Source organism: Arvicanthis niloticus, chromosome 5, assembly GCF_011762505.2.
Source record: "Arvicanthis niloticus isolate mArvNil1 chromosome 5, mArvNil1.pat.X, whole genome shotgun sequence".
NCBI classification, from domain to species: Eukaryota; Metazoa; Chordata; class Mammalia; order Rodentia; family Muridae; genus Arvicanthis; species Arvicanthis niloticus.
The window spans coordinates 18,970,074-18,998,019 of record NC_047662.1 but is presented as its reverse complement, the minus strand read 5'-3'; the positions used below and the strand labels follow the sequence as shown (position 1 = coordinate 18,998,019).

The window sequence follows — 27,946 nt, the reverse complement described above, 5'->3', positions numbered from 1 at the left end:
GAGAAACCCTGTCTCGAAAAAAAACAAAAACAAACAAACAAACAAAAAAGAGCAATTAAATATCAAACCTCCATCTCTGGCGTACTCTCTCCCCTCTCGAGGAACTGACCATCTCACAATCCTGTATATGATTCCTGAGTGGAGAGGACCTGTCGCTCCTCTCCCCACTGGGACACTAAAACCTTATCACAACCTGCTCCAGACAGATAACCTATTGGGCTCGAGACAGGTTGTAAAACTCTTAGCTACTTCTCCAACACGATGTCTGCCTGCGTGCCACCATGCTCTCAACATGGTGATAATGGACTGAACCATTGAACTGTAAGCAAGCCCCAGTTGCATGCTTTCTTTTTAAAGAGTTGCTACGGTGCTGATGGTGTCTCTTCACAGCAATAGGACACAGGGCTAAGATAACCATCCGCCATGGTGGATTGTATTTCCTCAAATCACGAGCCAAGCTGAATTCTTCTTCTTTTATGTTGCTTCCTTCAGGACCACTCAAAGGTTCATACTGACGAAATCTCAATGGCCCTGGGGTGAAGGACGAAGGCAGTTACGCAGTTACCCAAAGCTCAAAGGCACAATGCCCCTAAGGCTTGTGTGGCAGAAGCCAATTTCTATACTTTCAAGCCATTGTTTCTGCTTCTGCAGCCACCACCCAGATCCACTGATGTCAATGTCACTAGAGACAACACTCTTACTGTCACTTATCTCTGCTACCAAAGATGCCGCTGGAATCCAGAAGCAGGAAGGAAATCACACACACACACACACACACACACACACACACACACACACACTTCAAAGCTGTTTGTCAGCAGGACTAAGTAGAAGGCAGCTAGGCAAGAGCCAGGAAAACACAGTTTGTCTTTCTCTGTTGTGTAACAGAGTGAGGGCAGGCAGGCAGGCAGGCAGGGCTGAGAACAACAGATAAATGACCAGCACTGTCTGACCCTGCGCTTACCCAGTGTTCTCTATCTCATTAGACTCCCGATACTCAACTATTACAGTTGTAGCAACCCTATGTTTTCTCCATAAAAATAGGCAGAAAAAAAAATCTCTCTCACAAAGACCCATTGTCCCCCTGGCAAAAAAATGAGAAACTAAATTTGTCTTTGAAGGCTGGCGGTGTAGCCCAGTGACCAAGCATGTATTCAATGTATGTAGAAGAAGAAGGCTCAATCCAGCACTGAAAGTGGGGGGCTTCTTCTTGTTTACAGGTTTATTTATTTTTATTTTATGTATGTGAGTGTTTTGCCTGCAGATATGTTTAGGTGCCACATGTGTCCCTGTAGAGGTCAGAGCTCCTGGAAATGGAGTTACGGATGGTTGTGAGCCATCGTATGGGTGCTGGGGACTGAATCCAGATCCTCTGCAGGAACAAGTGCTATTAATGGCTGAGCCATCTTTCCAGTCCCCCCAAAAGTTTTTAAGGGAGAAAACAGACTCGATCTCTTTAATATCATTAGGCAATAAGTCCTTGTGACAGTTTATCTTTCTTGTGACCTTAACTGAACATATAGAACATATAGAATCACCATGGGAACACACATCCTGGTGAGTGTGGAGGTTCAACTGACAGTAAAGACCTACTGGAAATGTCATAGCGCCTTGCCATGCGCTGGGGTGTGGACTGAACACCAGCAGTTCTCTCTTCTTCTCTCTCTCTCTCTCTCTCTCTCTCTCTCTCTCTCTCTCTCTCTCTTTCTCTCTCTCTCTCCTGATTGTGGATACAGTATGACCAGCCACCTCATGCTCCTGCTAACATACCATCGCCATCATTATGGACTATAGCCCTTAAAGCTCTGAGCCAAAGATGAGCTGGAGAGATGGCTCAGAGGTTAGGAGCACTGACTGCTCTTCCAGAGCACCTGGGTTCCATTCCCAGCATCCATACGATGGCTCACAAACCAGTCCTCTTCCGGCCTCTGAGAACACCAGGCAGGCATATGGTGCACAGACATACATATAGGCAAAAGAACCATACACATAAAGTTAAAAAAAAAAATCTATTAGCTTACAATTAACCCTTCCTTCCGTGAGCTGCTTTTGTCAGAAAAATAACTGCAGTCCCCTCTTAGCCCAGTCACACTCCCAACTGCATAGCCTGTAATTCAAAGATTAACTGGAGTCAGGTACTATACTGTCTTCACTGCATAATGGTTTTTCTTGTCTTTTAAAATACATTCAATGGCTTTATTTGCACAGGAGCAGAAATTTAATCAAAACCAGCCAAATGCCACGTCCTCATCTGCCTCCTCAGACTCCTCTCTCTGCCTTTCTTCACCTCTGCTTGCAGCAAGGGCAGGACCAACATCAAGAGCTGCAGAGCCAGCAGCAGCAGCAGGGCAGTCAGGCCCCACCAGCAGTCGCACTGGCGAGCTTCCAACATCCTGGGCCACGACCTCCGTGATGTTTCTTTCCTTCAGCTCACTGATGGCCTTGTGGAGTTGGTCTGTGCCCACGCTGTCTGGAATCTTCTTGATGTCCTGGGCACAGGGGGAGGAGGTGGCCCCAAGGGCATAGCAGGTTGAAGGCAAAGGACAAGCCTCAGCAAGGGGGATGGGATGGGGGTTTGAAACCACATTTTAATGTTCTTGCTCAAAAGCCTTTTGTGAGTCCCTGTTATCTTCAAAGACCAAGGCCACCAAGGTAAGTGTCCTCCAAAGGTCGGTTGAAGATGTGGCTGAAGGCTGTCTCCAGCCTGCTGAAAGAGAGTGGAGCAAACTTTTCTTTCTCTTTTTCTTTCTTTCTCTCTCTCTTTCTTTCTTTTTCTGTGTGTGTGTGCGCGCACACACGCGAGAGAGTGTGTGTGTGTGTGTGTGTGTGTGTGTGTGTGTGTGAGTGTATGTGTTGGTATTGGTGTTGTTTCAAGACAGGGTTTCTCTGTGTAGCTCTGGCTGTCCTGGAACTCACTCTGTAGACCAGGCTAGCCTTGAATTCAGAGACCTGCCTGCCTCTGGGATTAAAGGCATAAAGGCATGTATCACCACCACCTTGCTGCTGCTGCTGCTGCTGCTGCTGCTGATTCTTCTTCTTCTTCTTCTTCTTCTTCTTCTTCTTCTTCTTCTTCTTCTTCTTCTTCTTCTTCTTCTTCCTCTTCTTTCCTTCTCCCTCTCCTTCTCCTCCTCATCTTCCTCTCTTCTTTCTTCTTCTTCCTCTCCTCTTCCTCCTCCTCCTCTTCTTCTTCTTCTGCTGCTGCTGCTGCTGATTCTTCTTCTTCTTCTTCTTCTTCTTCTTCTTCTTCTTCTTCTTCTTCTTCTTCTTCCTCTTCTTTCCTTCTCCCTCTCCTTCTCCTCCTCATCTTCCTCTCTTCTTTCTTCTTCTTCCTCTCCTCTTCCTCCTCCTCCTCCTCCTCTTCTTCTTCTTTTCCTTTTCCTTCTCCTCCTCCTCTTCCTCCTCCTTCTTTCTCAAGACAGGGCCTGCCGAGCGGTGGTGGCACACGCCTTTAATCCCAGCACTTGGGAGGCAGAGGCAGGCAGATTTCTGAGTTCAAGGCCAGCCTGGTCTACAGAGTGAGTTCCAGGCCAGCTAGGGCTACATAGTGAGAGCCTGTCTCAAAAATGTTTTTCAGACTAGAGAGATGGCTCAGCAGTTAAGAGCACTGGCTGCTCTTCCGAGGGTCCTGAGTTCAATTCCCAGCAACCACATGGTGGCTCACAACCATCTGTAATGGGATCTTATGCCCTTTTCTGGTGTGTCTGAAGACAGTGACAATGTTCTCACATAAATAAATAAATCTTACATTTTTTTTTCTTTTCTCCTCATAAATTAATATTCTTGTGTACATTAACAGCAATAGAAAATCTGTCTAATATGGTTGAAACTTAAGGCCTTACTAAGCTAGAACAAACATTTTCTTCCATTATCTCTGTTAGATTCAGCTGAGCCCAGAGTCAGTCTGGGAGAGTCTCCACTGAGGGACTGCTCACATCAGATTGGCCTGTAGGTGTGTCTGGCGTCACACTTTCCTGATTGCTATTGATGTAGCAGGGCTGGGACCACGGTGGGAGGTGTTCCAGGCCTGAAAGAATGCTAGCTGAGCTCCAAGCCGAGAGAACAAGTCGGCAGGTACTGTTCCTCCAGTCTCTGTATCACTTCCTCCCACCAGGTTCCCACCTTGGCTTTCCTCCATAAAGGGCTGTAACCAATAAACTGAAATAAACCCTTTCCTCCCCAGATTGCGTTGAGTCCGGATGTTTATCACAGCAACAGGGACGGATGCCAGGCTTCACACTATGGAAACCACGCCGTTGTCCAGTTCTTATCTCTAACTCACCTATCTGCCCCTCCTTTAAGCCTTTCAGTTTCCAACTCAGTGCCTATGCGTCCTACATCACTCTCGAGCACCACAGCCATCGTTATTCAAGGCTTGGCTCGAGTTCAGTTCTTACACACAACCCTGTCCTAAGGGCACAAACCTTCCAGGACTACCCAGGCTGCCCTGGGTTTGCTTTTTCCTGGCTCCCCAACAGCACCCTGGGGATAATGTCTCCTCCATTTCCACTTATTGACGAGTATCTGGCTGCAGAAGCCGGAGAAATGAATTGGCAATACATAGCAGGCTATTCATTTGAAGCCCAAGATGCTAACTGCCCAACCTCAGCTTCCTGTAGTCTCCCGTAGGGCCCACACAGGCTGTTCAGTTCTGAATGGTCTAATTCAGTGTCTTGATTCACCATCAGAACTTCAAAGGGGTTCAGCTGGCACAGAGAGAGACACTGTTCTCAGAGTAGCTGCTTCTAGCTGGGTGAGGTGGTTAGTGATCAGTGGGGGCTTGCCAGCCAATATCAGGAGAGCAGCAGACAAAATGCTTTCCAGGGAGGGAGGGTACAGCTGGACGACAACCGTTCACCCTGAGAAAAACTAGCACGGCAGGTATGTATTAGTGTAGCCTGCTTTGTGTGTGTGTGTGTGTGTGTGTGTGTGTGTGTGAGAGAGAGAGAGAGAGAGAGAGAGAGAGAGAGAGAGAGAGAAAAGAGATACTCACTATATACTATGTCATACCCCAAATCTCTACTTGTTTAAAAGATAGGGTTTTGCCATATCAACTAGGTTGGGCTTGAATTTCAGGCAGTCCCATTTCTGTCCCCACCCCCAGAAGTTTTGAGGCTAAAAGTGTGTACCACTAAACCTAGCTTTTCTGCAGAACAGAAAATCTCAAACCCCGAGACTTGTACATAAATCATCTCTTAAAACTCTATAAAGCCAGGTGTGGTGAGTTGTACCTGTAAACCCAGAATTTGGGAGATAGAGGTAAGAAGATCAGGTGTTCAAGACTATCCTCTGCTACATAGTGTGAGTCCAGCCTGGGCTACATAAGACCACACCTTAGATCATCAAAACAAAATCCAAATACCTCTACTGAGAAGAAAAGCAGCTGGGCAGTGGTGTATACCTTTAATCTCAGCACTTGAGAGACAGAGGTAGGTGGCTCTGTGAGTTCGAGGCCACCCTGTTCTACAGATTAAGTTTCAGGACAGCAGAGGGACCCCTGTCTTGGAAAGAAAAAGAAGGAAAAGGAACACAGTTATTTTGTTTGTTCTAACCTTTGCTAGGGACAATCCCAGGACATCCAACCAGAAAATTATTTAGTTTGGGGATCTTTAAAGTTTTCTGGCCTGCTCCCAGCACTCAGCAGGCAGAGGATCAGAAATCCGCCTGCCTCTGCCTCCCAAGTGCGTAAGCCATCTTTATAGGTACTGGGAACCTAACCCAGGTCCTCTAAGAGGAGCCAGTGTGGATTGTTTGGTTTTGGAGCTGGGACAAGAGACTGAGGTACATATTTTATAAATCAAAGCAGTCCATAACTCCAGTACCAGGAGATCCAACACTCTGGGCTTCCCTCCAAAGGCACCAGGTACACACATTGTACATAGACATACATGCAAGCAAAACACTCAAACAAATAAATGGGGTTTTTTGTTTTTGTGTGTGTGTGTTTTGTTTGTTTGTTTTTTGTTTTTTGTTTTTTCGAGACAGGGTTTCTCTGTGTAGCCCTGGCTGTCCTGGAACTCACTCTGTAGACCAGGCTGGCCTCGAACTCAGAAATCCACCTGCCTCTGCCTCCAAAGTGCTGGGATTAAAGGCATGCACCACCACTGCCTGGCTTGTTTTGTTTTAAAGACAGTGTTTTTACCTCCTGGAACTCACTGTATAGAACAGGCTGTCCTCACTCACAGAGATCTTTCTGACTCTATCTCCCAAATGCCTGGGATGAAAACCATGTCCACAATGCCCGGCTTATCTTGTATTTACTATCTACAGATACATACATGATTACTTACCTAGAGACCATATCCCTACCTTATCAATAGCAGCGTTAACTATCCATGTAATTTAAAAAACAAAAACAAAAAAACAAAACCAAAAAAACCATGATGTCTTTGTTGAAGAACTTATTGATAAATTCAGTAAGCAAAACATTGCCTAGCTAGAAGAAGCAAAGCAGGCACCATCAAACAGATCCCAGACTCAAGGGAATTGAAAAGTTATTGGTTCAAACACACCACTACATTTTTTTCTTTGGACAGAAAAATGGCATTGCCATGGCCGTGGAGGTCACTTCTCTGGATGGAACATAGACCATAGAAGGGGGTTAAACAAGAATTGCCTGGAATGTCCTTATTTCTATGCAGGATATGATGGGTGGAGAAGTAGGCGGAACAGAGCATCTTCACCCAGCAGGAGAGGAAGATGATTCACAGGCGCACTGCACACCTAAGCTGCTCGCAGGGAAGGCTCCAGTGCAACGTGTTATGTAAATACACCTATCTCGATTGTGACAGCCAGAAGCAGTTGACTGACAGGACTAATCTACATGACAGCATATTCCTGGGTTGCTACTGAAATTACAGAGCTCTTCCTAAGAAATGTTCAGTTAGTGGGTTACGTTGCTCTGCTGGCCAGTCAGGTCTTTCTAATCCTCCCTGTGCTTTTAGATTTAAAAGATTTTTTTTTAAATGTGTACATGTGAGCTTCTGCATGCGGGTATGGGTGTGTGGGTGCCTGCGGAGGGCAGAAGAGGGTGCTGGATCTCCTGGAGCTGGAATTGCAGGCAGCTCTGCACCACCTACATTGGAACTGAACTCAGGTCCTTCCTCTGGAAGAACAGTGCTCTTAACTGCTGAGCCATCTCTCCAGTCATTTTTGAATAAACAATTTGCAGCAACTTATTCACCCACCAAAATGACCAAACTATCATTCAAATCAACTATACCATCTTGCAATAAAGCGAAGATTGAAACAAAGAACCAAAGATGGCTTGCATCCCAGTGGGCAGTACTTTCCTGGAGGCCTGGGTACCCGTGTTCCTGCACATCACTCCTTCGGCAGATCTGCAGTTTGGTAAACTGTACAATGTGCAGTTTACCAAGGGCCAGGTGGCCAAGGAGTGTTGGGCTTCTTGCTTTTCCTCTTGGTCGTCCTCTCATTCTCTCCAGAGACCTCGTGTTTACCAGAGCTGTGAGATATATTGAGAGGAGTGAAGACATGTGTGTCCTCTCATTCGTAATCTGGAACTCTGTAAATATTAACTCATATAACCCATTTTTAAAAAGATACAGTGCTGTTTTCTTCCCTCCTTTCCTTCCTTTTCTTTTTTCCTTTTTGGTTTTGAAACAGGGTTTCTCTGTGTGTCCTTAGATGTCCTGGAACTCCATCTGTAGATACACTCGCCTTGATCTCAAAGTGCTGAGATTAAAGATGTGTGTCCCATAGCCCAGTTTATTTTGTTTGTTTTAAGGCAAGATTTTTAGAACAGCCAGGGCTGTTCTAGAAATTGCTTATGTAGATCAGGTTGGGCTTGAACTCACAGAGATACACCTGCCTCTGCTTCCAGAGTGCTGAGATTAAAGGTGTGTGCCACCAAGCCTGGCTCTAAAAAAAAAAAAAAAAAATTATGTTTTTTGTTTATTTGTTTAGTGTGTTGTGTTGGTTTTCCGTTTTGTTGTTTTTTATTTACTTTAATTTCTCCTAGTCACAGGGCTGTATAATAAATTGACGAGGGTGGTTTTTTTTTTTTAAACATTTATTTACTTATTATATATGGTCTGCCTGAATATATGCCAGAAGAGGGCACCAGACCTAATTACAGATGGTCATGAACAACCAGGTGGTTGCTGGGAATTGAACTCAGGACCAACGGAAGAGCAGTCAGTGCTCTCAACCGCTGAGCCATCTCTCCAGATTGTTGTTTTTTTAAAGTCTGGGTTTATATGTCCACATGTGTATGGGTCCCCTTGGAGGCCAGAGAGGGAAATGACTGAGCCCCCTCCCCCAACGTGGGTGCTAGGAACTGAATTTAGGTCTTCTGGAAGAACAACTAGAACCTAAATTTGAGACAATTTATTAAAGGCGCACGCCTTTAATCCCAGCACTTGGATGGCAGAGGCAGGCGGATTTCTGAGTTCGAGGCCAGCCTGATCTAGAGTGAGTTCCAGGACATCCAGGGCTACACAGAGAAACCCTGTCTTGAACCCCCCCCCCCAAAAAAAAAAGAGAGCGACATCTCTCAATATTCCAGGAGTTACAGAGAATTGTGATCCACCCCAGTGCTTAATCACTAAGCTGTCTGGGGGGTGGGGCAGAAAAAGAGAGGGGGGTAGGAGGGAGAGCGGAAAGGGAAGGAGAGAGGATAACCAGCCAACCCAAGGATTTAAGTAGCTGGGGAGTCCAATGCTGAAGATTGAAAGTTGGAGGGAGACTGGAGCAAGAGGAGAATGACGGGTGGGGAGTGGGCGGTGTCTGTCTTAAGGTGCAGGTCAGCATATACAAGGACCTAGCCTGGATCCCCAGAAAACAACAAAGAAACAAACATCGCCGCTTCAAGGCTTTCGCAAAGCCTTCATACATTTAGCTGGGAAAAGGGGGCTCCGGGCACTTTGCATGTGAGCAACAGATACCATACAAGGGCAGCAGCGCCCAGGCCTCAGGATGCGTGCGTGCATAGGTGCCGCGGGTGTGGACCAACCGCAGCCCCGGCAAGGCAGAGAGCTGCGGGCCGTGCACGCCGAAAGCTCTGCAGCCACGGCCGGGCCTGGCGTTCTGCACACCTCCTCTGCACACCTCCTCCCACCAAAAGCCCAAAGAGATCCGACAAAAGCCCGGGCACAACTCGGGACAGAGGATTTCGGAGCAGTCTCTGCTGGTTCGGAGGCTCCCAAGCCCAGACACTGTAGTTTAACACGTCCGCTTGCCACTACGAGGAAGGGCGGCCTGATGGGCAAAGCAGGAAAGAGCGGGAAAATGAAGCGCTAAAGAAAGAAAGGACCGGCTGAGGGGGAGGGGAAGAGCCCGCGCCTGGAGCCAATGAACGGGAGCGAGGCCGCGGCGCGCGCACGCGCACGCGCACGTCCAGAGATCTCGCGGGAAAAAGCCGTTGTCCCTGCCGGTGCTGCGGGGTGGGAGGTGGGAGGGGGCCTGGAGGCGGGAGCGAAGTCTCGCGAGAAGAGGCAGTTGCCGTAGCGGAGCCCTCTGGGTCTGTGCGAGTGTGTGAGTGGATGTGAGCCGCCGCCGGGAGCTGCGGACGGTTTGCCGAGCCCGTTAGCGCCGCTGGCCCAGAGTCCCGCCGCCATCATGTCCCGATACCTGCGCCCCCCTAACACGTCTCTGTTCGTCAGAAACGTGGCGGACGACACCAGGTGAGCGCACCGGAGCGGCTACTGCGCGGGGGAGGCCGCGGGCGCACGGCGAGCGGCGGCGCGGGGGAGGGGCGGGGCGAAGATGGCGGGGCCCGCGCCGGCTCTAGGCCGCGCCGCCGGCCTCCGCTGGCCTGCGGGAGCGAGGGCGGGCCCTGGGCCGGACCGGACCGAGCAGCGGGCGAGCGAGCGGGCGTGCGGGCCGCGTGGCGGGCACTCGGGGCCCGTCCTCCCCTCGTGCTCGTGGCTGGATCAGTCTGGCGGGCCGGACGTCTGTTTCTCATTGATCCGACGTCCACGTTCCGTGAGGTGCACGCCCCCTCGGCCCGAAAGGAATTTTTTGTTGTCGAAAGAGAAAAGGTTGTCAGGCGGGGCGGCCCTGGCCAGCGCTCGGGGAGGCCGAGGCGGGAGCACCGGCGGGAGCCCGAGGTCAGCTCGGGCTACGAAGTGAGCCCCCTGTCTCCCAAGTCGGAAGATAGCGAAGATGCGAGTCAAATAACGGGATGGGGGAGGGTGTGTTTGCAGCTCGTGGATAGAGATAACTGGGGAGAGAGGAGCCGTTGAGATTTGGGCAATTTACCTGTTTTTCTGGTTAAATGGACTATTCCACGTGTTTTCGCGGAAGTCTCTTTGAAAATGAGGTGCTGGAGAAACCTCTCCCGTTAGGACCTTCGAGATTAACTTAGATGAACGGAGGCGGCACTTTTTCCTAAGTACGCCTAGTCTCCTGGCATAGTCCCAGCACTCAGAAGACGGGTCTAGGAGTTCGAGTCCAGCCTGGTAAGGGCTTTTGTTTTCAGCGTCTCCCTTGCTTTGAATTGCCTTCGGAATTTTTTGGAAGAGATTTCTATCACAGGGTCACACCTCGTGTTCGTACAGAATAAACTCCGAAGAAAAACGGAGGCTTTTTTTGTTTCGTGGAGTTTTATATCCTCTTGTCGTTACTCATAAAACAAAAGTGGTTAATTAAATTTCCTTTTGTCATTTTAACACTTAAGTATGAAGGATATTAGGGTGCTGTTATTTCAGATTTTTAGTGGCTGACCCAGTTGAACAATTTTAGGGTAAGGTGGATGTGCTGGCCCAAGCCGGAAAAATTCCAGCATTTAAGGGGGCTGAGTCAGGCTTGCCTTGAGGTCCAAACCAACTTGACTAGAATGAGACCTGCCTTAAAACAGAAATATGCAGTACTTTTCAGAACACTAGAGTATTCGATGATTGTTTTGTTTATTCGTTTTTTAAAGACAGTTACTCTTTGTAGCCTTGGCTGACCTGGAACTCTGTAGACCGGTTAGCAGAGATTCTTCTGCCTTTGCCTCCCAGAGTGCTGGGATTAAAGGTGTTCACCACCACCTCCAGTCTTTCCTTTTTAAAAGTTGAAGATCTGCCCTTTATGGACAGTGAAGACCCGGTTTTTGGTTTTTAAAATTGTAACTGTTTACTGCTGTAATTCAAAAATAGTTATAGGCTTATAAGCACCTCCCCCTTCTCTTGCTGGAGGTAGGGTCTCAGTCAAATACAGGCTATGTGATTTGTCTGGCCTTGAACCTACTCTATCCCGTCTTAGTCATCCCCATCCTGGGTACTGGTATAAGACACTTAACCATGCACTACAGAATGCTTTTCTTCCGCACTCAACTTCTCTAGCTCAGGCTAGGAATGCCTGACAGGATGCCCCTGAACTTGTAGCAATCCTCCTAAACTCAGTTTTTTTCAGTGAGGTGAGCTGCGGTTCTTGGGTTTTATTTTTGTATCCGTTGTTTGGCTTGGCTTTTTTGTTTGTTTATTTGTTTTGTTTTGTTTTAGTTTTTTTTGCAGGGTCTCACTGACCCTGATTTATCTGGAACTCACAGATCCCTCTGCCTCTGATTTCACACTGATGGAGTTAAAAGTTGGCTACCTTTTGTATGGTATAATCTCACCCCCAGATGCACTGCTTGTCTTTGGATTTTCAGGATAGAGTTTCTCCATGTAACTAACCCTGGCTGTCCTGAAACTTGGTCTGTAAACCAGGTTAGCTTCAAACTCTGCCTCTTGAAGTCCTGAGATTAAAGGTGTGTGCTACCTTTGTAGCTCAGAAAGCTTGTTGGCAAAGGCAGGGAGGGTATAGGGACCCATGGGTTATATGCTGTTCTCATCCACAATTCTTACATTCCTTAAGGTGGTAATTAAAATGTGAACGTGTTCGGGAATGTGAACATAAAAGGTTTGAGTTATTTCATGATGTTTTAGGTCTGAAGATTTACGTCGGGAATTTGGTCGTTATGGTCCAATAGTAGATGTTTATGTTCCGCTTGATTTCTACACTCGACGTCCAAGAGGATTTGCATATGTTCAATATCCTTTCTTCAGATGGATTAGTGAGGGGTGTTGAAGTTTGAAATTCAAGTTTTTATGTAAGTGGTAATATCTAAAAAATAGTCTTTTTGTCTTCTAATGTCTTATGTCTTCAAATCTTTTAAAATTCTAATTCATTGCTCTTATTTCTTAGTTAATCCAAAAATAAATCTTTAAATTCCCATCCATGCTGCTGAAACTCAAATCAGTGATTATAAAATGTGATTTTAATTTGAATACAATGGTTGCTACCATCTTTGATAAAAGTCAAATTTAAAGTTAATGTGTTCTTGTTCTTAGCAATTAAAGTTTAGTAATCTTGTTTGTTATTTTGAATCACTTGATCAAAAGCAAATTGTATAACAATGAGGTAAGCTTCTTTAATATTGTCCCCTAATTTGCTGTCCTCTGTTGTTACCTCAGAATGTAAAGCTGTACAGTTATGGCGACCCCAAAGAGAAAGCATGAAAGAACTTTTAGAGTAGAGTTCAACACTTAAGGCAAGTAGACAAGCCAAAGACCTCTTAAGGATCAGGCTTGAAGAGAAGGGAGAGTTTGGGAAAAGAAAAAATAAAGAAAAGCTGGAAGAAGGACAAGCCTAATGGGAGACAAAGCCTCGATTTATCCACAAAGGGGGAAAAGGTTGTTTTTCAAAGTTAAAGATAAAGCCATCTGTCATATTTGACCAAGCATCTCATGACAAGTCCTTCTGACAAGCACTAAAAGAGTTAAAGGTCAAGATGAAGTTGAATGATGGCCAAGATTAAAGGAGTCATACCTGATGTATCCTACAGAATAACTACTTTCTTTTTATTATTATTATTTTATTTTATTTTGCAAGCAGTTAATTTTCATAATTATGCTGGTTTGGTCTAGTGACAAAACCTGTAACTTGAGTTTGTGTGGGCCTTTTATATTGTGATTGTGGTCTTGTATGAGTGTATTTTCTCCTAGCTTATCAAGTTAAAGTATAGCAGAATGAAACATTGTTAAGTTTAAATTCAGCATAATTTGATTTTAGACCAATTCATCAGAGGCTCTTTGTAATCCGAGGTAATAAAATCTAGTTACAGAGCCCTATGTAAGGGGGAGACAGGTGCATGCACTGGGGACTACTTAGAGAAACAGGTGGATGTTTTAAGGAAGAGCCACTAAAAATATGTAGCAATAGTTCTTTCTGGTTTGTTTCTGTTTTTTCTAAGTGGCTGCTGGTTCTGTGAATCTGCTGTCCCTGCATGGCTTAGCACAGGCAGATCATTTAGTTCTGCATGGATAGCAGAAGACCGCCTTCGTGGTATGGGTCCTAATTGTGTATGGGGAATGAGCTTTGATCCCGAGTTTCAGGAGATTGTGTTTCTGACCACCTCTGTAAGATCATTTTCTTGTCCAAGAGAGTGGAGAGTAGAGGTGTCTGAGGCTGTGAATTTCAACCTAGGAAACTTTCCTATTGCTTAAATTCATTTTCTTGAAACTCTGACCTTATAAATTCCTAGTGAAGCTTAGAGGGAAAAGCCAAAAGCTGCTTGTGTGGGGCCAGTGAGTGGTCAGGAGAACCTTGTGGGTTCTTTGTAAAACTTAGAAGGATAATGCCCATATCTGGCTTCATAAATTGATCCAGTCTGGTTTATAATGTTCAGGATTTGTGTGGTTTGAGGTGGCCTGGGAACAGTGTCAGCAGTAGTTTCCTCAAGAGTATGTTGTATTTGAACAGTCCTGGGTAACACAAGCAATCCAGAGTAGTGATAAGCAGTAGTAAGTTAACAAGTTTGCCAGGTTCATTTTGGGAACACAAAGATTTCTTAGTGACCAGTACCTGGCTTCGCTTAATGCTACTGTATCTTCCATGACTCTTCCTGGTTTAGCCTTCTCTCCTAATCCTTGGCTTAAGAGGTGGGTGAATTATAGATCCTTGTCCTCTAGGCCAAGATTCTATTTTTAAGGATAGTACCCAAGAATGCTCTGCCTATGTTCATAGTCTTTGTAACTCTTAATGTAAATCATTCTGAAACTATACTGTCTCTTGGGGTAACTAAGTAGTACAATGTATATTAAGTGAACTGATTGCTGTTAGTTTAGCACTTAAGCACAGTTAACCTTGAGGAATGTTTATTTACAACATTCAAGGTTCTAAACTATCAGCTGTTTTACAGAAGTTGAGAGCAGTTATTTCAGACTTTGGAAAATCGCTCCTGTTGAACCTACACATACATCCTGGCCTCAGAAAGAACTTGAGACCTATGGCCCTTAATTATGTTTAGACAAAAATTAGAAGTCTAGTGATAGGCTGAGGTAGACTGTTCATTTATCTATGGAACAAATACGTCAGTCTTGAAAGAAAGGAATGTGTCACTTTGGAGGTATTTTCTTAAATGGTGCTCCAAATCTGCATTTCCAGTGTTCTGAGACATTGAACTGGATGCGCTTAGAGTGACTTATTTTTAGGATGTAGGAAAAATGGTTCCCAAAAGTCAATTTTTTCAGTCATGGTCTTTAGTGTACTTGTCTCCCATTCGAATGATGCTTTTAGAAAAGATATGCTTAGACAAAATAACAGTCAACCTAGGGGTTCTATTGGTGATGTGGGGGAAAGCTATAAGGCAGCTTAGTTTCTCAGATGAAAATTGAGAGCCAACAGTTTTTTCTCTTAATTCGGGTAAATAATTGCCATGACTAAAATGGGAAACCAGTCTGACGTGCTCTTCTGCAGAAGCTCCATGCTTAGTGTCAGAGTTAGGCCTTTTTAATCTAGGAGTCCCTTTGACACTTCTTGATAGTGTGCTTTTACAGTCTGCATGGGTGTCATGTGCATTTGGCATAGTGACTGAGTGTATTGCTTGATTCTGTCTTAATGCCTATAAATGATTAGCATGCCTATCTTGTGCAGTGCAAGGAAGACAACTTCATGAAATAATATTGCCTGTATATGAACATTTAAGTTAATGCTTTCCTCTCTTGTAAAGCATACTTTGCTTGCTTACTTAACTGGCATTTTTAAAATTTGAAATAAATATGAAAATCGTATTTTGGTTTTATTATAAGAGATTTTTTGATAGCCAGCAGAATTGACTGATTTGTTTTTCTATTTTATCAAGTTAATTTTTAATACATGGGAAAGTTTTTATAGTGTACCTTGGTAGCTCAGTTAAGGCAAATCTTATTATGACACATATTTACGTGTGTGTCTTAGAACTGTATACCATAGAAAATTATGAGTTTTTAATGCCTGTGGTATTAATGGCTGAGTCAACCAAATAAGAAGATTGTTTAGATGAGCAATATTGAGAAACTGTGAGTTGTTTCAGACTTCACAAACCATTCATTATCAAAGTTTACAAAACTTCTCAAGCCCCTTAACATTTAGCACATTTGAGGATGTTCGTGATGCTGAAGATGCTTTACATAATTTGGACAGAAAATGGATTTGTGGACGACAAATTGAAATACAGTTTGCACAGGGGGATCGCAAGAGTAAGTATAAGTCCCATATGCCTAATACGTGCTGTGTGTTGCTTTTTAGACTTAAGTTTTTTGTTTTTTCTCTCTAAATCTCTCAAAGAGCTTAAAATTTGATTGGGCAGTTATGTAGGTACATGACTCTGAAAGTAAATAGAGGATTAGACTTGGAAAGGCTATCTAGATTAAACCTGGACTAGATCTTATATTAACACTTGGCTCTTGTTACACACGTATACATCATTTGTTAGCTGCTTGCTTATAACTGCAGGACTATATAAACTTGAGTTATGTAGACCTGGCTTTCATTTCTGACTCAGCTGTTAGATTAGCTGAGATACTAAAAGACAAGTTAACATGGCTGTTGAAGAGTTATTAAATCAGTGATAGCTCCTTCCAGTTTTTCTATGCATTGATTCTCAAGCTGCATAGTTCCACTTTACTGTATTTTGGTGTTACATATTTTTATAGGCCAAATCTTGCAATTTATGCACTCTTGTATCAGTTCCTCAAGTCAAAAGTAGTTAACGTGTTGATTAGCAAAGTAGTTGTGAGAAGACATTGAAAAAGGCCAGTGATTTATTAGTGCTAATTTTTAACATTAAGCACTGTCTTTTAATACACATTTTGAAAATAAACAAAGGTTAATAATCACATTCTAGTTATGCTTCTTACACCAAAACAAAGGCATATCTTGATTTACAGAACACATTATTTACTTCCATAGAATAAGATGAAGAATACAGGGATGAGCCAGGTATGGTGACATGCATTTTTAATCTCAACATTTGAGAGGCCAGCCAGACCTGTATAATGACACGGACCCCCCCCCTTATCAAAAACAGGGCTGGGAAGATGGCTCAGCTAAGGGAACTAACTACTTCTAGAAAACCAGGTTTGATTTCCAGCATCCACATGGTACTAACAGCCTTCTGGACTTTATGGTGCACAGACATATATGCAAGCATATCACCCATACACATAAAATAAAAACCTTTCAGAGGAAGAATGCAGGAATGTTATTCTATAGTGTGAGGGTTTAGATGCTAAGGTTTTAAATGTTTTTAAAAGTATTTCTATTTTTTCTAGCACCAAATCAAATGAAAGCAAAGGAGGGGAGGAATGTATACAGCTCCTCACGGTATGATGATTATGACCGATACAGACGCTCTCGGAGCCGGAGTTATGAAAGAAGGAGATCAAGGAGTCGCTCTTTTGATTATAACTATAGGAGATCTTACAGTCCTAGAAAGTAAGTGTGGCACACAGTGATCTGTTTTAATGTTTGTAGCCAAGTATGATGAGATTACCCATAATCCCAGCCATTCAGAAGACTGAGGTGGGAGGACCATACTAGCTCAGGAGTTCTAAACTCACTTAAACAATAAAGTGTGTTGTTAGGCCCTATTGTTAAAGGAGATATTTGCTAATGTTTTTTAAAATGCTTTTTCTTATTTTTAATTGTGTATCTTGTGTATCTTCATTAAGGCTAAAGTTGTGGTGCTTTGTTTAAAAATTAAGACTATAAATAGACATTTGTCACTGTTTACTTTTTCTGGTATGCTTTTTAGCAGTAGACCGACTGGAAGACCACGGCGTAGCCGAAGCCATTCCGACAATGATAGGTAAATAATTTTGCTTTGAAAACAACTCATTTTTTTTTTTTTCAATTTCAGAGTGAACTTTTGCTCTAAAAGTAACAGATTTGATTAGAATCTAATTTTTACTCTAATTGTATCTCTCCTCTGTTTTGAAAGATTCAAACACCGAAATCGATCTTTTTCAAGATCTAAATCCAATTCAAGATCACGGTCCAAGTCCCAGCCCAAGAAAGAAATGAAGGCTAAATCACGTTCTAGGTCTGCATCTCACACCAAAACTAGAGGCACCTCTAAAACAGATTCCAAAACACATTATAAGTCTGGCTCAAGATATGAAAAGGAATCAAGGAAAAAAGAACCACCTAGATCCAAATCTCAGTCAAGATCACAGTCTAGGTCTAGGTCAAAATCTAGATCAAGGTCTTGGACTAGTCCCAAGTCCAGTGGCCACTGATAGTATAAATTATGATACTTCTAGGCATGTATCATTCATTTACTCATAGTTTGGTATACTTAAATTATCAGGAATACAATGTTGCAATGATGCGTTTAAAAACAAACAAACAAACTTAACTTGTTAGTTTTCCCTGTACTGGGCAATGGTTATAATTAAAATGATATGCTGTTGAGAAGCCACTCTTAAGAGTCCAGTTTGTTTAATGTTATGGGCAGCTACCAATTTGTGGTGTCTCTGTATATTTTTGTAAAGATTCTCATTTTTTATGCTTGAAGTATTTGGTGAAAAGATGTTGGTGACCATAATTTGCAACATTGTCTTATTAAAAATAAATTTTCATATCCATATTTGGTAGAACTGTTAACCTAGAAATGTAGCTTGCTAATAAGATAGAATGATACAGAAGTGAGGTGGTAGCCACATTACAACACTGACTGCTCAGACACATTTAGGTTCAGGGTGGACCTTTATGTCTTGTCAAGATGTCTAAGCCCATGATGATTATTTATGATGCAATGTGGAATAGTTCTTTTGTTAACTCCACTGTCTGGGGATTGATGCCAACTGGGTTAAATAGCGTTTTCAGGGAGATTGGCCTTTTCACTGAAACATGGAGCCTTCACTGCTTTCCCCCCATCTAAATCCCTGCTGGTTTCTAAGATTTGGAACATTAAAGGATAAGGGAAAAAAACCTCCCCCTTACGTTTTGAGTGTATCGATGATCACAGAAATCATTTTAAGGGGAAAAGACTGTTCTTAGCATAGTTTCTCTAAAATATAACTCTTGTTGATCATTGTTATTTAGGAGTTTTGTTTGTTTTTTCTGTTAGAAACAAGTAAACTGTTTGAAAATACATTTTGTTTATATGCATAGTGTAAAACAAACTGAATTTTGATGCTCACAGCACTTGACATGTGCGTTTGTATCAAAATCTGCCTGTTCTTCATAGGGAGGCTTGCTCTTCACACCTCAGTTTATTCATGTGAGACGAGTTGAGAAGATGACACTCCTAAGTGATTTGTGGTGCCATGAATTTTTGGGGAAAGTTGCGTTTTAAGCAAAAGCCACATCACTTAGTTTTTTGGTAATGTAGGACATGCTTAAAAAAATAATGAAATGATACCCTTAAATATTTATAATTTCTAGTACTTCTCTTCGAGATTGTTTTGGAGGCAATAAAGTGACTTGAAATGTCCGGTGTCATTTCAGAATACAAAGCTAGCGTCTCTAAGATCTTAGACTCCTTGCTTACAGATGTGAGTGAAGAAACTGGGGGATGATCCTCCTAGAGGACTACCTTATTTTTCCTTTCAATTTTGTTTTTAGAAATCTAGTCCTTGCTTGTAGACAAAAGATGGTTTTAAGAACTGTTTGTGGAATGTGTTTGGAGGGTTAATTCTAGAACCTTTGTATATTTAATAGTATTTCTAACTTTTGTTTCTTTACTGTTTGCAGTTAATGTTCTTGTTCTGCTATGCAATCATTTATATGCACGTTTCTTTAATTTTTTTAGATTTTCCTGGATGTATAGTTTAAACAACAAAGTCTATTTAAAACTGTAGCGGTAGTTTGCAGTTCTAGCAAAGAGGAAAGTTGTGGGGTTAAACTTTGTATTTTCTTTCTTATAGAAGCTTCTAAAAAGGTATTTTTATATGTTCTTTTTAACAAATATTGTGTACAACCTTTAAAACATCAATGTTTGGATCAAAACAAGACCCAGCTTATTTTCTGCTTGCTGTAAATTAAGCAAAGATGCTATAATAAAAACAAAATGAAGGAAATAATGATTAACTGGAATTATTATAGTTCTGAATGAGTCTAAAATAATGGAACTAATCCTGGGTAGCTTTAGGAGTATGTTAATCAATCTGACATTAGGCACAACTACCCTACTCTGGGAATGATAGAACTTGCCAGAATCTACATCTTTTACATAGTACTTAAGAAATTTCCTTATGTCAAAATCATATTGTGATTATTTATTAAGCCTCTTAGGTTAAATAATATAAGAGGTTATTTAGTAGTATTGATAAACATTAAAATGAAAATTTGGGCAAGCTAACTATAAATTTATATCTTCATTATTACAAAGTATACTGCTACTCCTTGAAGAAGACATACTGGGTTTTATGTTTATGACCTGGTTTAAATTATTTTTCATTGTATGTTGGTGAGCATTTAAATGATAACCACTTCGGAGGGGGTGGTTTTGGTATAGTTTTTTGGATTGAATGCTAGCTATTTTGCAGTAACAATTATAGCTGGTAATTTATTATTTATGCTGTGCCAGACATTGTTCAAGAGACTTTGTTGATTCATTCACTCTTCACAACACCCTTAAAGGAAGATTTTTTTTCCCCCACATATCAGGAAACTAAGGCACAGAGAAAAAGCTGTTAATGGCAGAGTCAAGATTTGAGCCCAAATTTGATCCTCACTTTTTTTAAAGGAGGAGTAGTTGAAGGGGGGTAGCTCAATAAAATCATGCTCAGTCTCTGTAGAACTAGAAGGCCTGGTGCTGGTTTGTTTTTGTCAATTTATTTTTACACTCAGACTGTTAACTTGAGAAGCTTACATATTATATTATTTATGAAGTGGTGTGCCCAACATAGCTTCACAAGGACAATATACAGTTTACTCATAGTAGGATTCTAATGATACCGTAAGGTGAGGATTTTTACATTTTTAAGCTAAATTTGGATCATATTAAGTCCCACAGTCGGTAAGGCCCTCCTCTGTGCATAGCAGTGGGCTCTATTGAGTAGGATAGTCATGTCAAGATTCCAGTAAAGGCTGACACTTCACTTCTCTTTATACTTAAGAAATCTGCTTGTTTGTTTGTTTGTTTGTTTTTTAACAAGCCAGCCAAGTAAGCAAGAAGAAAAGTGAGAGATAATAAATGCCTCAGTGAGAAAGGACAGGTGCTACATAGAGTTTGAGCTGTTAAGTTAAAACCTAGGGAAAAGACCTGGGAACTACTGTACTATTCTCTTGAAATTTTGGCCCAGTAAGCTGCTACATCCAGTTCAACTAACAATCCTGTATACCACAGAGAAGAATAAAGAGAAAACCAAACTGACAAACATCCTTCTTTTATTTAAGACCAAACTGCAGCTGGAATACCCAGTACAGTTCTGCTTACTACACTTCAAGAAAGATCTGAAAGCGGAAAAAAGAACCAAAGAAGGGCAGTTCAAGCGACCAAAGGGTGGGTGGAAGGTGCTGCAGTATGAATACTGTACGAATATTTTGACTCTGGTCTGAAAAGATAAAAGAATTATCGAAAACTACATGGAATAATTGAAGTCCCTTCAAGTTTGAAAGTAAGCATTTTAGGACAAATAAAAGGAATTCAACTTTGTACTTGTGGAAACTAATCCCTAAATATGAACAGGTTTATAATGGCTCATGGGTAGCCAATCCATGATAAGTTACTGGAAACTAGGATGTCTGAATATCAAGGAAGACAGCCATAGTCTCTAACAGTGCCTCTCTTGGTCTGTCTCAAATTAAATTGGATGGTAAAGGTGTGGTCCAACATAAAGTTTTTCCTAGTTATCTCTTAAAAGTCAGTTCCACTTAATGCCAATGTTGGCAAGTCTTGCCTTTGTTTATTCCAGTGCCAGTATTTTTCTGCTTAACTGTTTGTTTTGTTGGCATCTGAGTTTCTTTACTTGTATACTACATACAGTTTACATCTAACCACTCCTTCACAGGCTAATTCCACTTATACTTGATATTCACCCATGAGGGCCCATCTCTTCTCACCTCCTGTGTAGACAGTATGTTCAACAGATATTTATTGAACCCTTACTGTGGGCAAAACATACTGGATAATCGGAGAGGAGAACAGATTATTTAGTAAAACCTACTGAGCACAATCTAGTGAATCATCACAGTATGACCTCATTATCTTGAGGTGTATTATGGTAATATTTTATACCATTCATATCCTAGTGTAATTATAAAGCCCAATATACTATCAAAGAAAAGTAATTTTATGATTGTCTGCCATTTAAAAGTAGTATTTGTTGTATCCCATTACCACAAATAATGAAGAAAACCTGTAATCAGCTGATCTATTGTGCAGTGATTAACATACTAGAGTAAGATTAAGTTGTTAACTCTTGGCTCTGTCAAACAAATAGGTAGTCCCTAAAATAACAAGTATTTAACATTACATTAAAGCAGACCCTGGGTGCTATAATTAGATTACTTTGAGGCAGACAGCTGTTATCCCAATGGACTTAGTATATTCTGTATTGAAGAAAGTGTTTACCAGATAAGACTTTTTAGTGATCTACTTGTACATTTTATAGGGGACATATTCTGTGTATAGTTAATAAATAACTTTATAGTGTCACAAATGTTTTGGATTCCTTAGTTCCTTATCAGGATATGAAGCTTGTTTATCCTAACATTAATTCCATCACATTCAGGTTTTTTGTTGTATTTTTGCCACATATTTAAAACTATGTCAAAATCTGCAATCTGGAAACAGTGTTAACCCTTTGACCATTTTTTTAAAATGTAGTAGGATCACACATAAATGAAGGGAGCGGTAAAATGAAGTTTATTTGTGGGAGGGAGGGTGGTTTTGTTTTTTAATTTTTTTTCAGCCTGCCCAAACTCAAAAAGGCAGCAGGTACCAGGTGAAAATTACAAATTTTGGCTTCATTTTTGTTGCTGTTTTTATTTTGAATCAAGTTGGAAATGCTTTTATTTTCAAGGACACAATAAAAATTGATAAAAACTGAATTTAGCATTTATTTCAAGATTATAAATTACTAAATGTTTTCCCACCATTTACGTAATCATTAGCATTGGATTGGTCTTAAAGGTAGAGGTTCTGTGTATTTAACAGTATCTATGCAGTTCTACTCTACAGTGTTCTGTCCTCTACTTCCCCTTCACTTCCTTTTAAATTGAGCATATGGCCTTCCAGAGGAGAGAGTTGTGTGTTCAGATGTGGTTTTTGTTTAGTTTTTACAGTAACAGTAATTGACAGCTCTTGAGTTTTAAGTGTAGCAAGTTAGAAAGGGCCCCTGTGGTTTGGGGTAAATTTGTGTTAAGTTAGGGTAAATTTTTAGTCTTGTCTGTTGTGGTTTCCATGTATATGAAAGGCTGTCTCAACTTGCTGTGCCAAGTTGTGTGTTTTCCAAATACTTGTACTTAACCTTAAAAATCACTCCCAGGAAATGAATACTTAATCCTGTTTTTCAAATAAGAAAGTTGTCTTCTGTGGAATGCCCACCATGTGGACAGGAATTTTTGCATACATCTAACTTTGCAAAGTTTAAAGTAGATTTTAAGTGCATTCCAAGATTATAGGCTGCTGGAGCTCCAGTCTTAAGCTGGCTTCCAAACTTCAGTTCCTTTTGGATCTTGATTGTACTTTTTTACCATTTTCCACCCCCACCCCGAACCCCCACAAATACTGCGATTAAAGACTGTAACTTCAACAATAGCCAGGAATCAGAAAAGTTAAACAACTTACTTGTCTTCAATTGTTAGTAGCTTCATCGAAATATTCTAATTCATTGTTGCAGAAGACTTTTCTCTTGGGTGTTTTCCTGTCCCTCCAATCCTGTTAGTTATTAATGTTTGTATTTGTAAAGCTGGTTCACCATTCACCATGTGTTAAAACTGTAGTTCTTGGTTTTTTGTCGTTGGGGATTTTTTTGTGTGCAGTGGGGGGGGATAAAAACTTGAGGCATGTACATTTTTATTAGTAACAGTAGTTTGTAAAGAAGTAAAAGGCCTTTGTAATCCAGGTTTTGTTTTTTCAGATCACATTTCTTTGAATGTTGGAGAGTAAAATAAAATGGTCTAGGAGCTTTAAAAAAAAATCTTGGTTTTTTTCTGTAGACTTTGTTGTACCTTACAGGTATAACTACCCAAGAAGATATTTGTTTCTTAGGTTTTAGAAATGTATTTCTTGATTTAGAGTCACTGCCTCTGGAAATATGGGGGAAGGGTATGGGAAGCTGCACAACTTAGAACCATTTGAAATCCTCGTGCTTAAGATTTAAGGTAAAGTCAGTATCATACTACACACTGCCACCAAAATGGCTATCTTCAGCAACTCTTTGTCTAGTGGATTCTGCCATACTTTATGACTTTGGCAGGAATACTCATTGTCTAGAAATTCATGCAACCATACTAACTGAAGGCTGATTCAGACTGCCGCGCCCCCTTAGACAGGACTTCTCAGTAAATAGCCCTGGCTGTCCTGGAACTTGCTTTTTAGACCAAGCTGGCCTCAAAGTCAGTGTTCCACCCTGCCAGTCCGGGCTCCTTTTTTCATTCTTTGGTATTTGTGCCTTCTGAACAGTGGGCTTACAGCTATGCTTTATTAGTATAAAATTAATGTTTATAAAATCAGCAAACGCCAGGCGGTGGTGGCGGACGCCTTTAATCCCAGCACTTGGGAGGCAGAGAGGCAGGCGGATTTCTGAGTTTGAGGCCAGCCTGGTCTACAGAGTGAGTTCCAGGACTACACAGAGAAAAAGCCCTGTCTCAAAAAAAAAAAATCTAGAAATCAAGCATTTTGCTGCATGCTTTAAAATATATATATACATAGGCAGAGGCACAAAAAGGTTACATTAGTTGTTTCATGAATTGCACGGCAGGGGGGTGGGGGGCTTGGGGGCTCGATAGTCCATCCTTCTCTCTGCAGGTGGGGTTGTTTGAATTGCCTGAGTGAGAAATCTATCCACTAGAAAGCAAATATGCAAAAGTTAATGATCACACTTTTTGGCTTTGAGACCAGGACTCTAAGGGCTTGCTGTTCTGGAGCTCTCTGTAAACAAGGCTTGCCTGCAACTCACATCTGCCTACATACAAGATTTTTTTGCTGGTTCGAGTTAACAGTCATAAAATGTTTAAATTTTTAATTAAACTGTTTTTACTCAACAGTGTAGTTTGCACAGGTTTTCCCCCATTAACACAAAGGAAGTTTAGTTTAGCTGGGCACATTCAATCTTGGCATTTGAGCTAGAGTCCTGTCTCAAACAGCAAGCAAAGTAGTAGCATCACAGTCATCCCAAGTAGACAGCTATAAATCACATAAAACAACATACTAGGGAGAAAGGGTTTATTTATGAATTTCCTCTTTCAAAGTCATAATTTTATGAACTTGTCCCTTAGGATGGATACTCAATGTTTGATTTGGACGATATCTGCTCTAAACTTGAAAAAACAAAATTAGCTTTTTTTGGCATAATCACATGAGACTTTTTTGCATAAATGAGGGGTTGTATATAATCAGGGGTTACTTAGTATTGATAAAGCCAAAATGTATCTTTGGGTTTAAAAAGGTTGGGGACAAAGTCTTGTACTACATCTTATATCTCTTTAAAAAAAAAAAGTCTTCATAGCTCAGCTATAAAAACTTAATACAACAGATGTTCTTTGTATAGTTCACAAGCAGTTACATTGATTCACTGGCACTTAAGCACAAGGGGAACCTTTTAAAAAAAACTGGAGACCTTTAAAATTAGGCCATAAGATTAAAACAGTTCATGGTCTTACATTCGGCAGATTCACACTAAAAATAGTCTTATTTTGATTTTGTAGAATAAAGGCCAAGAAAAATTACATATGTTACAAGCTTATTACATGTATTTACATGGCTTTAAATGTTTAAACACAACTTTGAAGCAAGCTTTGTACAAGTGAAGCCACATCACTTTAGCAGCTTCCGTGGGATGCTACTACAGAGAAAAATGTTCTTGGGAAGCTATTCAGCACTGTCTTCAGATTTGGTCTGTCTCTGGGTAAATGCCTATCCACTGCATTTAAGTAATCACCACTGGCCCCCCCTGCCCTTCACACACTCACCATGGTATAATGTAAGCAGCTTTTTTTTTTTTTTTTTTTTTAAATGCCCAATAGTTTGGGTAACCCTAGACCATGAAACTGAACTGTGCACCTTGTGTGTCTTGGCTAAATGCTTACTGTCTGATTTCTTCAGAAATTGTGTATTAACCCATAAATCTTAGTTTTCCCATCAAACAATAAAAAAAAGTTAAGGTTACTTACTGTTCCTTAGAATTTAGTTAGCAACACTACCAAGTAAATTTGATTAGTCACTTAAGCTGCTTAAATTGCCTTAACACTATAATAACATAGTGCATACAGCACATAAATGTCTGCTTATATTTGTAAATTACCAGTTTTTCACAATATCAAACCTACTTTTGGCTATGTGTAAACATCACAAAATTCAAAATTAGTACTTATCTAATTTTATACCTGTACTTTAAGTAAGGTTTTAAGTTGAAATGCCATTGTTTCCTTATCTGAAGGGTTCAAGGAAACATGAACCCAGTGGCTTGGTGGCTTGGGGAGAACACTTGGTGATGGTGGTTCACTAAATTTGGCTCCAGCATAGTTCTGACTAGCTTGAGATGTAAAAAGCAAGCTAGGACTTGTTAAGTTATTAGCATTCCAGTTGGAGTTGTTAGAGAGGCTTTTGGGGTTCCCCCCATTCTGCATGGCCTGCCATGCTGCTGCCGATGGATTGTACCCATGTCCTCTTTCCTTTTTCTTATGAACAATCTTCATCTGGGAATTCTGATCCTTGGTCTTCTGTCTACTGTTCTGTTGTTGGTTCTTACTAGCATCTCTAGATTGAGGGTCTGGGATGTTATACCTCTCTCCGCCACCCATCTTCAGCTTCTTTGTCACCTATAAGTAAATGCATGTAAACAATAGTTATACTCTACATGTCCCCATAGCCCTAGTTCTAGAAATGTTAAAGAAAATATGGCAAGATGGGATTACACAGGTTCACCTGCAAGACCATCTACCTCAAAAAATACCCAAATATCAGCTTGTGAAATTGAAATAAAAAAAATTAAAACAGGCTATTCATTCTTTGTACAACCTAAAAAATAATAATAAGCCCACACACCTAAATCCACCCGTGTCTGGTGGGGTCTCCTATACCACCAGACTGGCCTCCAACTTTAAGCAGTCTTGCCCCAAACTCTGGAGTGCTGTTATTACAAGCACCTACTACTGCACCACTGCGGTGCAGGGCCGCCGACCCTAACAGTTTAGAATTGCTTCATCCTAAGAAAATTGGCCCCACTATGATGCAAATCTTCATACCTTTCAGTCTGCTTTTCGGATTGCAGGATTTCCACTACTTGTCCTCTTCCTTGCTGCCAAGCCCAGGATAAGAGACGTTGCTTTCTGCTAGATCCTTTCCTTTGTCTCAGTACACAAGTTTTCATGAGCCAGTCTGCTGATTTCAGCCTAGGAGCTGAGGCCCACATCGAGTCTCCTCAGCACACAAGTTTGAGAGAAGTCCTAGCTAGAAAAGCAAAGATCATCACTTGGAAACAACCCCCAAAAGTGATCGCTTAGACGGTCTACAGAAATGGCTGTTGCTGCTTCCTCAAAGCTATAACTCTTAGGGACTTTTGGGGAAGACTTACCTGCAACTCCTACACGTATTAAAGTAAAACTAAGGAAGCATTCGCCTCTATGACCACACCAGGAAACTAGGGACCCTGTTTTATAAAGTTCCATCCATAGTACGCTTCCAATCCACACAGCCATTTCCACACCAAGGTTCTGTTCCCAACAACGTGCATCGTCCTTTCGCTTATGACTCCGGTACTCGTACCATAATTTTTCACAAACCATAATAACCTTAATTTTTAAACATCACGTCTCTTTAAAACGGTTTCTCTCAGTGTTCCAATTACTCAAATTAGCAAACACCCTCACAAGGCTAAGAAGGCCTCCAATTTTATTAAGTCGAAAGGACCGCACTCCCCGTCACCCGCACAGCGAACCTGCAAGCTCGCCGCCTCAGCCCGCGGCTCAGCTCCCGGGTGTCGCGCCCGACCGGCCTTGCTTCCTCTTCAGCCGGGCCCAACAATGGTGCCCGCGGTGGCCAACATGGCCGTCCCCGCCACACTCACCGACTTCGAGTTCGGGACGCGGCGGTGGCTCCCTCTCAACCTCCAAGCCTCCTTCCCTCTCCAGGGAGAAACGATGCACGGATCAAACAGCCCACGAGCGAGTCACGGATCACCACTCCGTCTTGGACCAACCTCCTACTGCCTATACTGACAAAATGGAGGCCGCTGCAAGCGCGGAAGAGGACCGGAGACGTGTAGCCAATGAGGACGCAGCAGCGCGTGCCGCGGCCAATGAGACGCCGGACGCCGCCTGTTGCTGGGGCAGGCCGGAGGGAGTGCGGAGTGGCTGGCTCTTGTCGTGGTTTGAAATCCTGCGGGAGGAGCATGTCGGGAATAACTGCCCAGCTTCGGGAGCCGCGCTGCCGGGCTTCCCCCGCGGGCTGGCGGAGGGCAGCTGCTCTTCTGTTGGCCTCTGGCCTCGGAGCCAGCGCTTTACCTCCGTCACCAGACCTCTGCGCAGCGCCCTGTCTTTGTTCCTGCCCTTTTCTGTCCTGCAGTCCCCTGGGCCTCCCCAGAGGCTG

The 27,946-nt window shown here is 42.1% G+C and overlaps 2 protein-coding genes across 7 annotated transcripts; one reads left to right on the top strand and one right to left on the bottom strand.

The window, feature by feature from the left end:
* Positions 1 to 9,443: 9,443 nt before the first annotated feature.
* Srsf10 (serine and arginine rich splicing factor 10) lies at positions 9,444 to 22,943 on the top strand. Of its 5 annotated transcripts, XM_076933969.1 has the most exons (7): positions 9,445 to 9,641; positions 11,871 to 11,977; positions 15,342 to 15,443; positions 16,518 to 16,680; positions 17,000 to 17,053; positions 17,186 to 17,287; positions 20,590 to 20,800. In XM_076933969.1, the coding sequence occupies exons 1-7, from the start codon at positions 9,577 to 9,579 to the stop codon at positions 20,648 to 20,650; spliced, it is 654 nt and encodes a 217-aa protein (XP_076790084.1). In that variant the 5' UTR covers positions 9,445 to 9,576; the 3' UTR covers positions 20,651 to 20,800. The 5 variants fall into 5 exon arrangements, with proteins under 5 accessions (XP_076790081.1, XP_076790084.1, XP_076790083.1 ...); XM_076933966.1 differs by lacking the exon at positions 20,590 to 20,800 and having other exon boundaries at positions 9,444 to 9,641; positions 17,003 to 17,053; positions 17,186 to 18,170; XM_076933968.1 differs by lacking the exon at positions 17,186 to 17,287 and having other exon boundaries at positions 17,003 to 17,053; positions 20,590 to 22,943.
* A 2,737-nt stretch (positions 22,944 to 25,680) lies between these two features.
* Pnrc2 (proline rich nuclear receptor coactivator 2) lies at positions 25,681 to 27,600 on the bottom strand. Of its 2 annotated transcripts, XR_013110384.1 has the most exons (3): positions 27,426 to 27,600; positions 26,605 to 26,809; positions 25,681 to 26,178 (listed from the first exon to the last, which is right to left on the bottom strand). XR_013110384.1 is itself a non-coding variant. In XM_076933970.1 (2 exons), exon 2 carries the CDS (start codon positions 26,158 to 26,160, stop codon positions 25,738 to 25,740), a length of 423 nt encoding a protein of 140 aa, XP_076790085.1. In that variant the 5' UTR covers positions 26,161 to 26,178; positions 26,605 to 26,754; the 3' UTR covers positions 25,681 to 25,737. The 2 variants fall into 2 exon arrangements, 1 of the variants encoding a protein (XP_076790085.1); XM_076933970.1 differs by lacking the exon at positions 27,426 to 27,600 and having other exon boundaries at positions 26,605 to 26,754.
* Between the last annotated feature and the right edge of the window lie 346 nt (positions 27,601 to 27,946).

Excerpts from the sequence above, each read along its gene's own strand:
- Srsf10 (XM_076933965.1), top strand. The coding sequence starts at position 9,577 with ATGTCCCGATACCTGCGCCCCCCTAACACGTCTCTGTTCGTCAGAAAC. Across the intron at positions 11,978-15,341 it reads AGGATTTGCATATGTTCAAT|TTGAGGATGTTCGTGATGCT; the intron begins ATCCTTTCTTCA and ends CATTTAGCACAT. Across the intron at positions 15,444-16,517 it reads TGCACAGGGGGATCGCAAGA|CACCAAATCAAATGAAAGCA; the intron begins GTAAGTATAAGT and ends TATTTTTTCTAG.
- Pnrc2 (XM_076933970.1), bottom strand. The coding sequence starts at position 26,160 with ATGGGTGGCGGAGAGAGGTATAACATCCCAGACCCTCAATCTAGAGAT.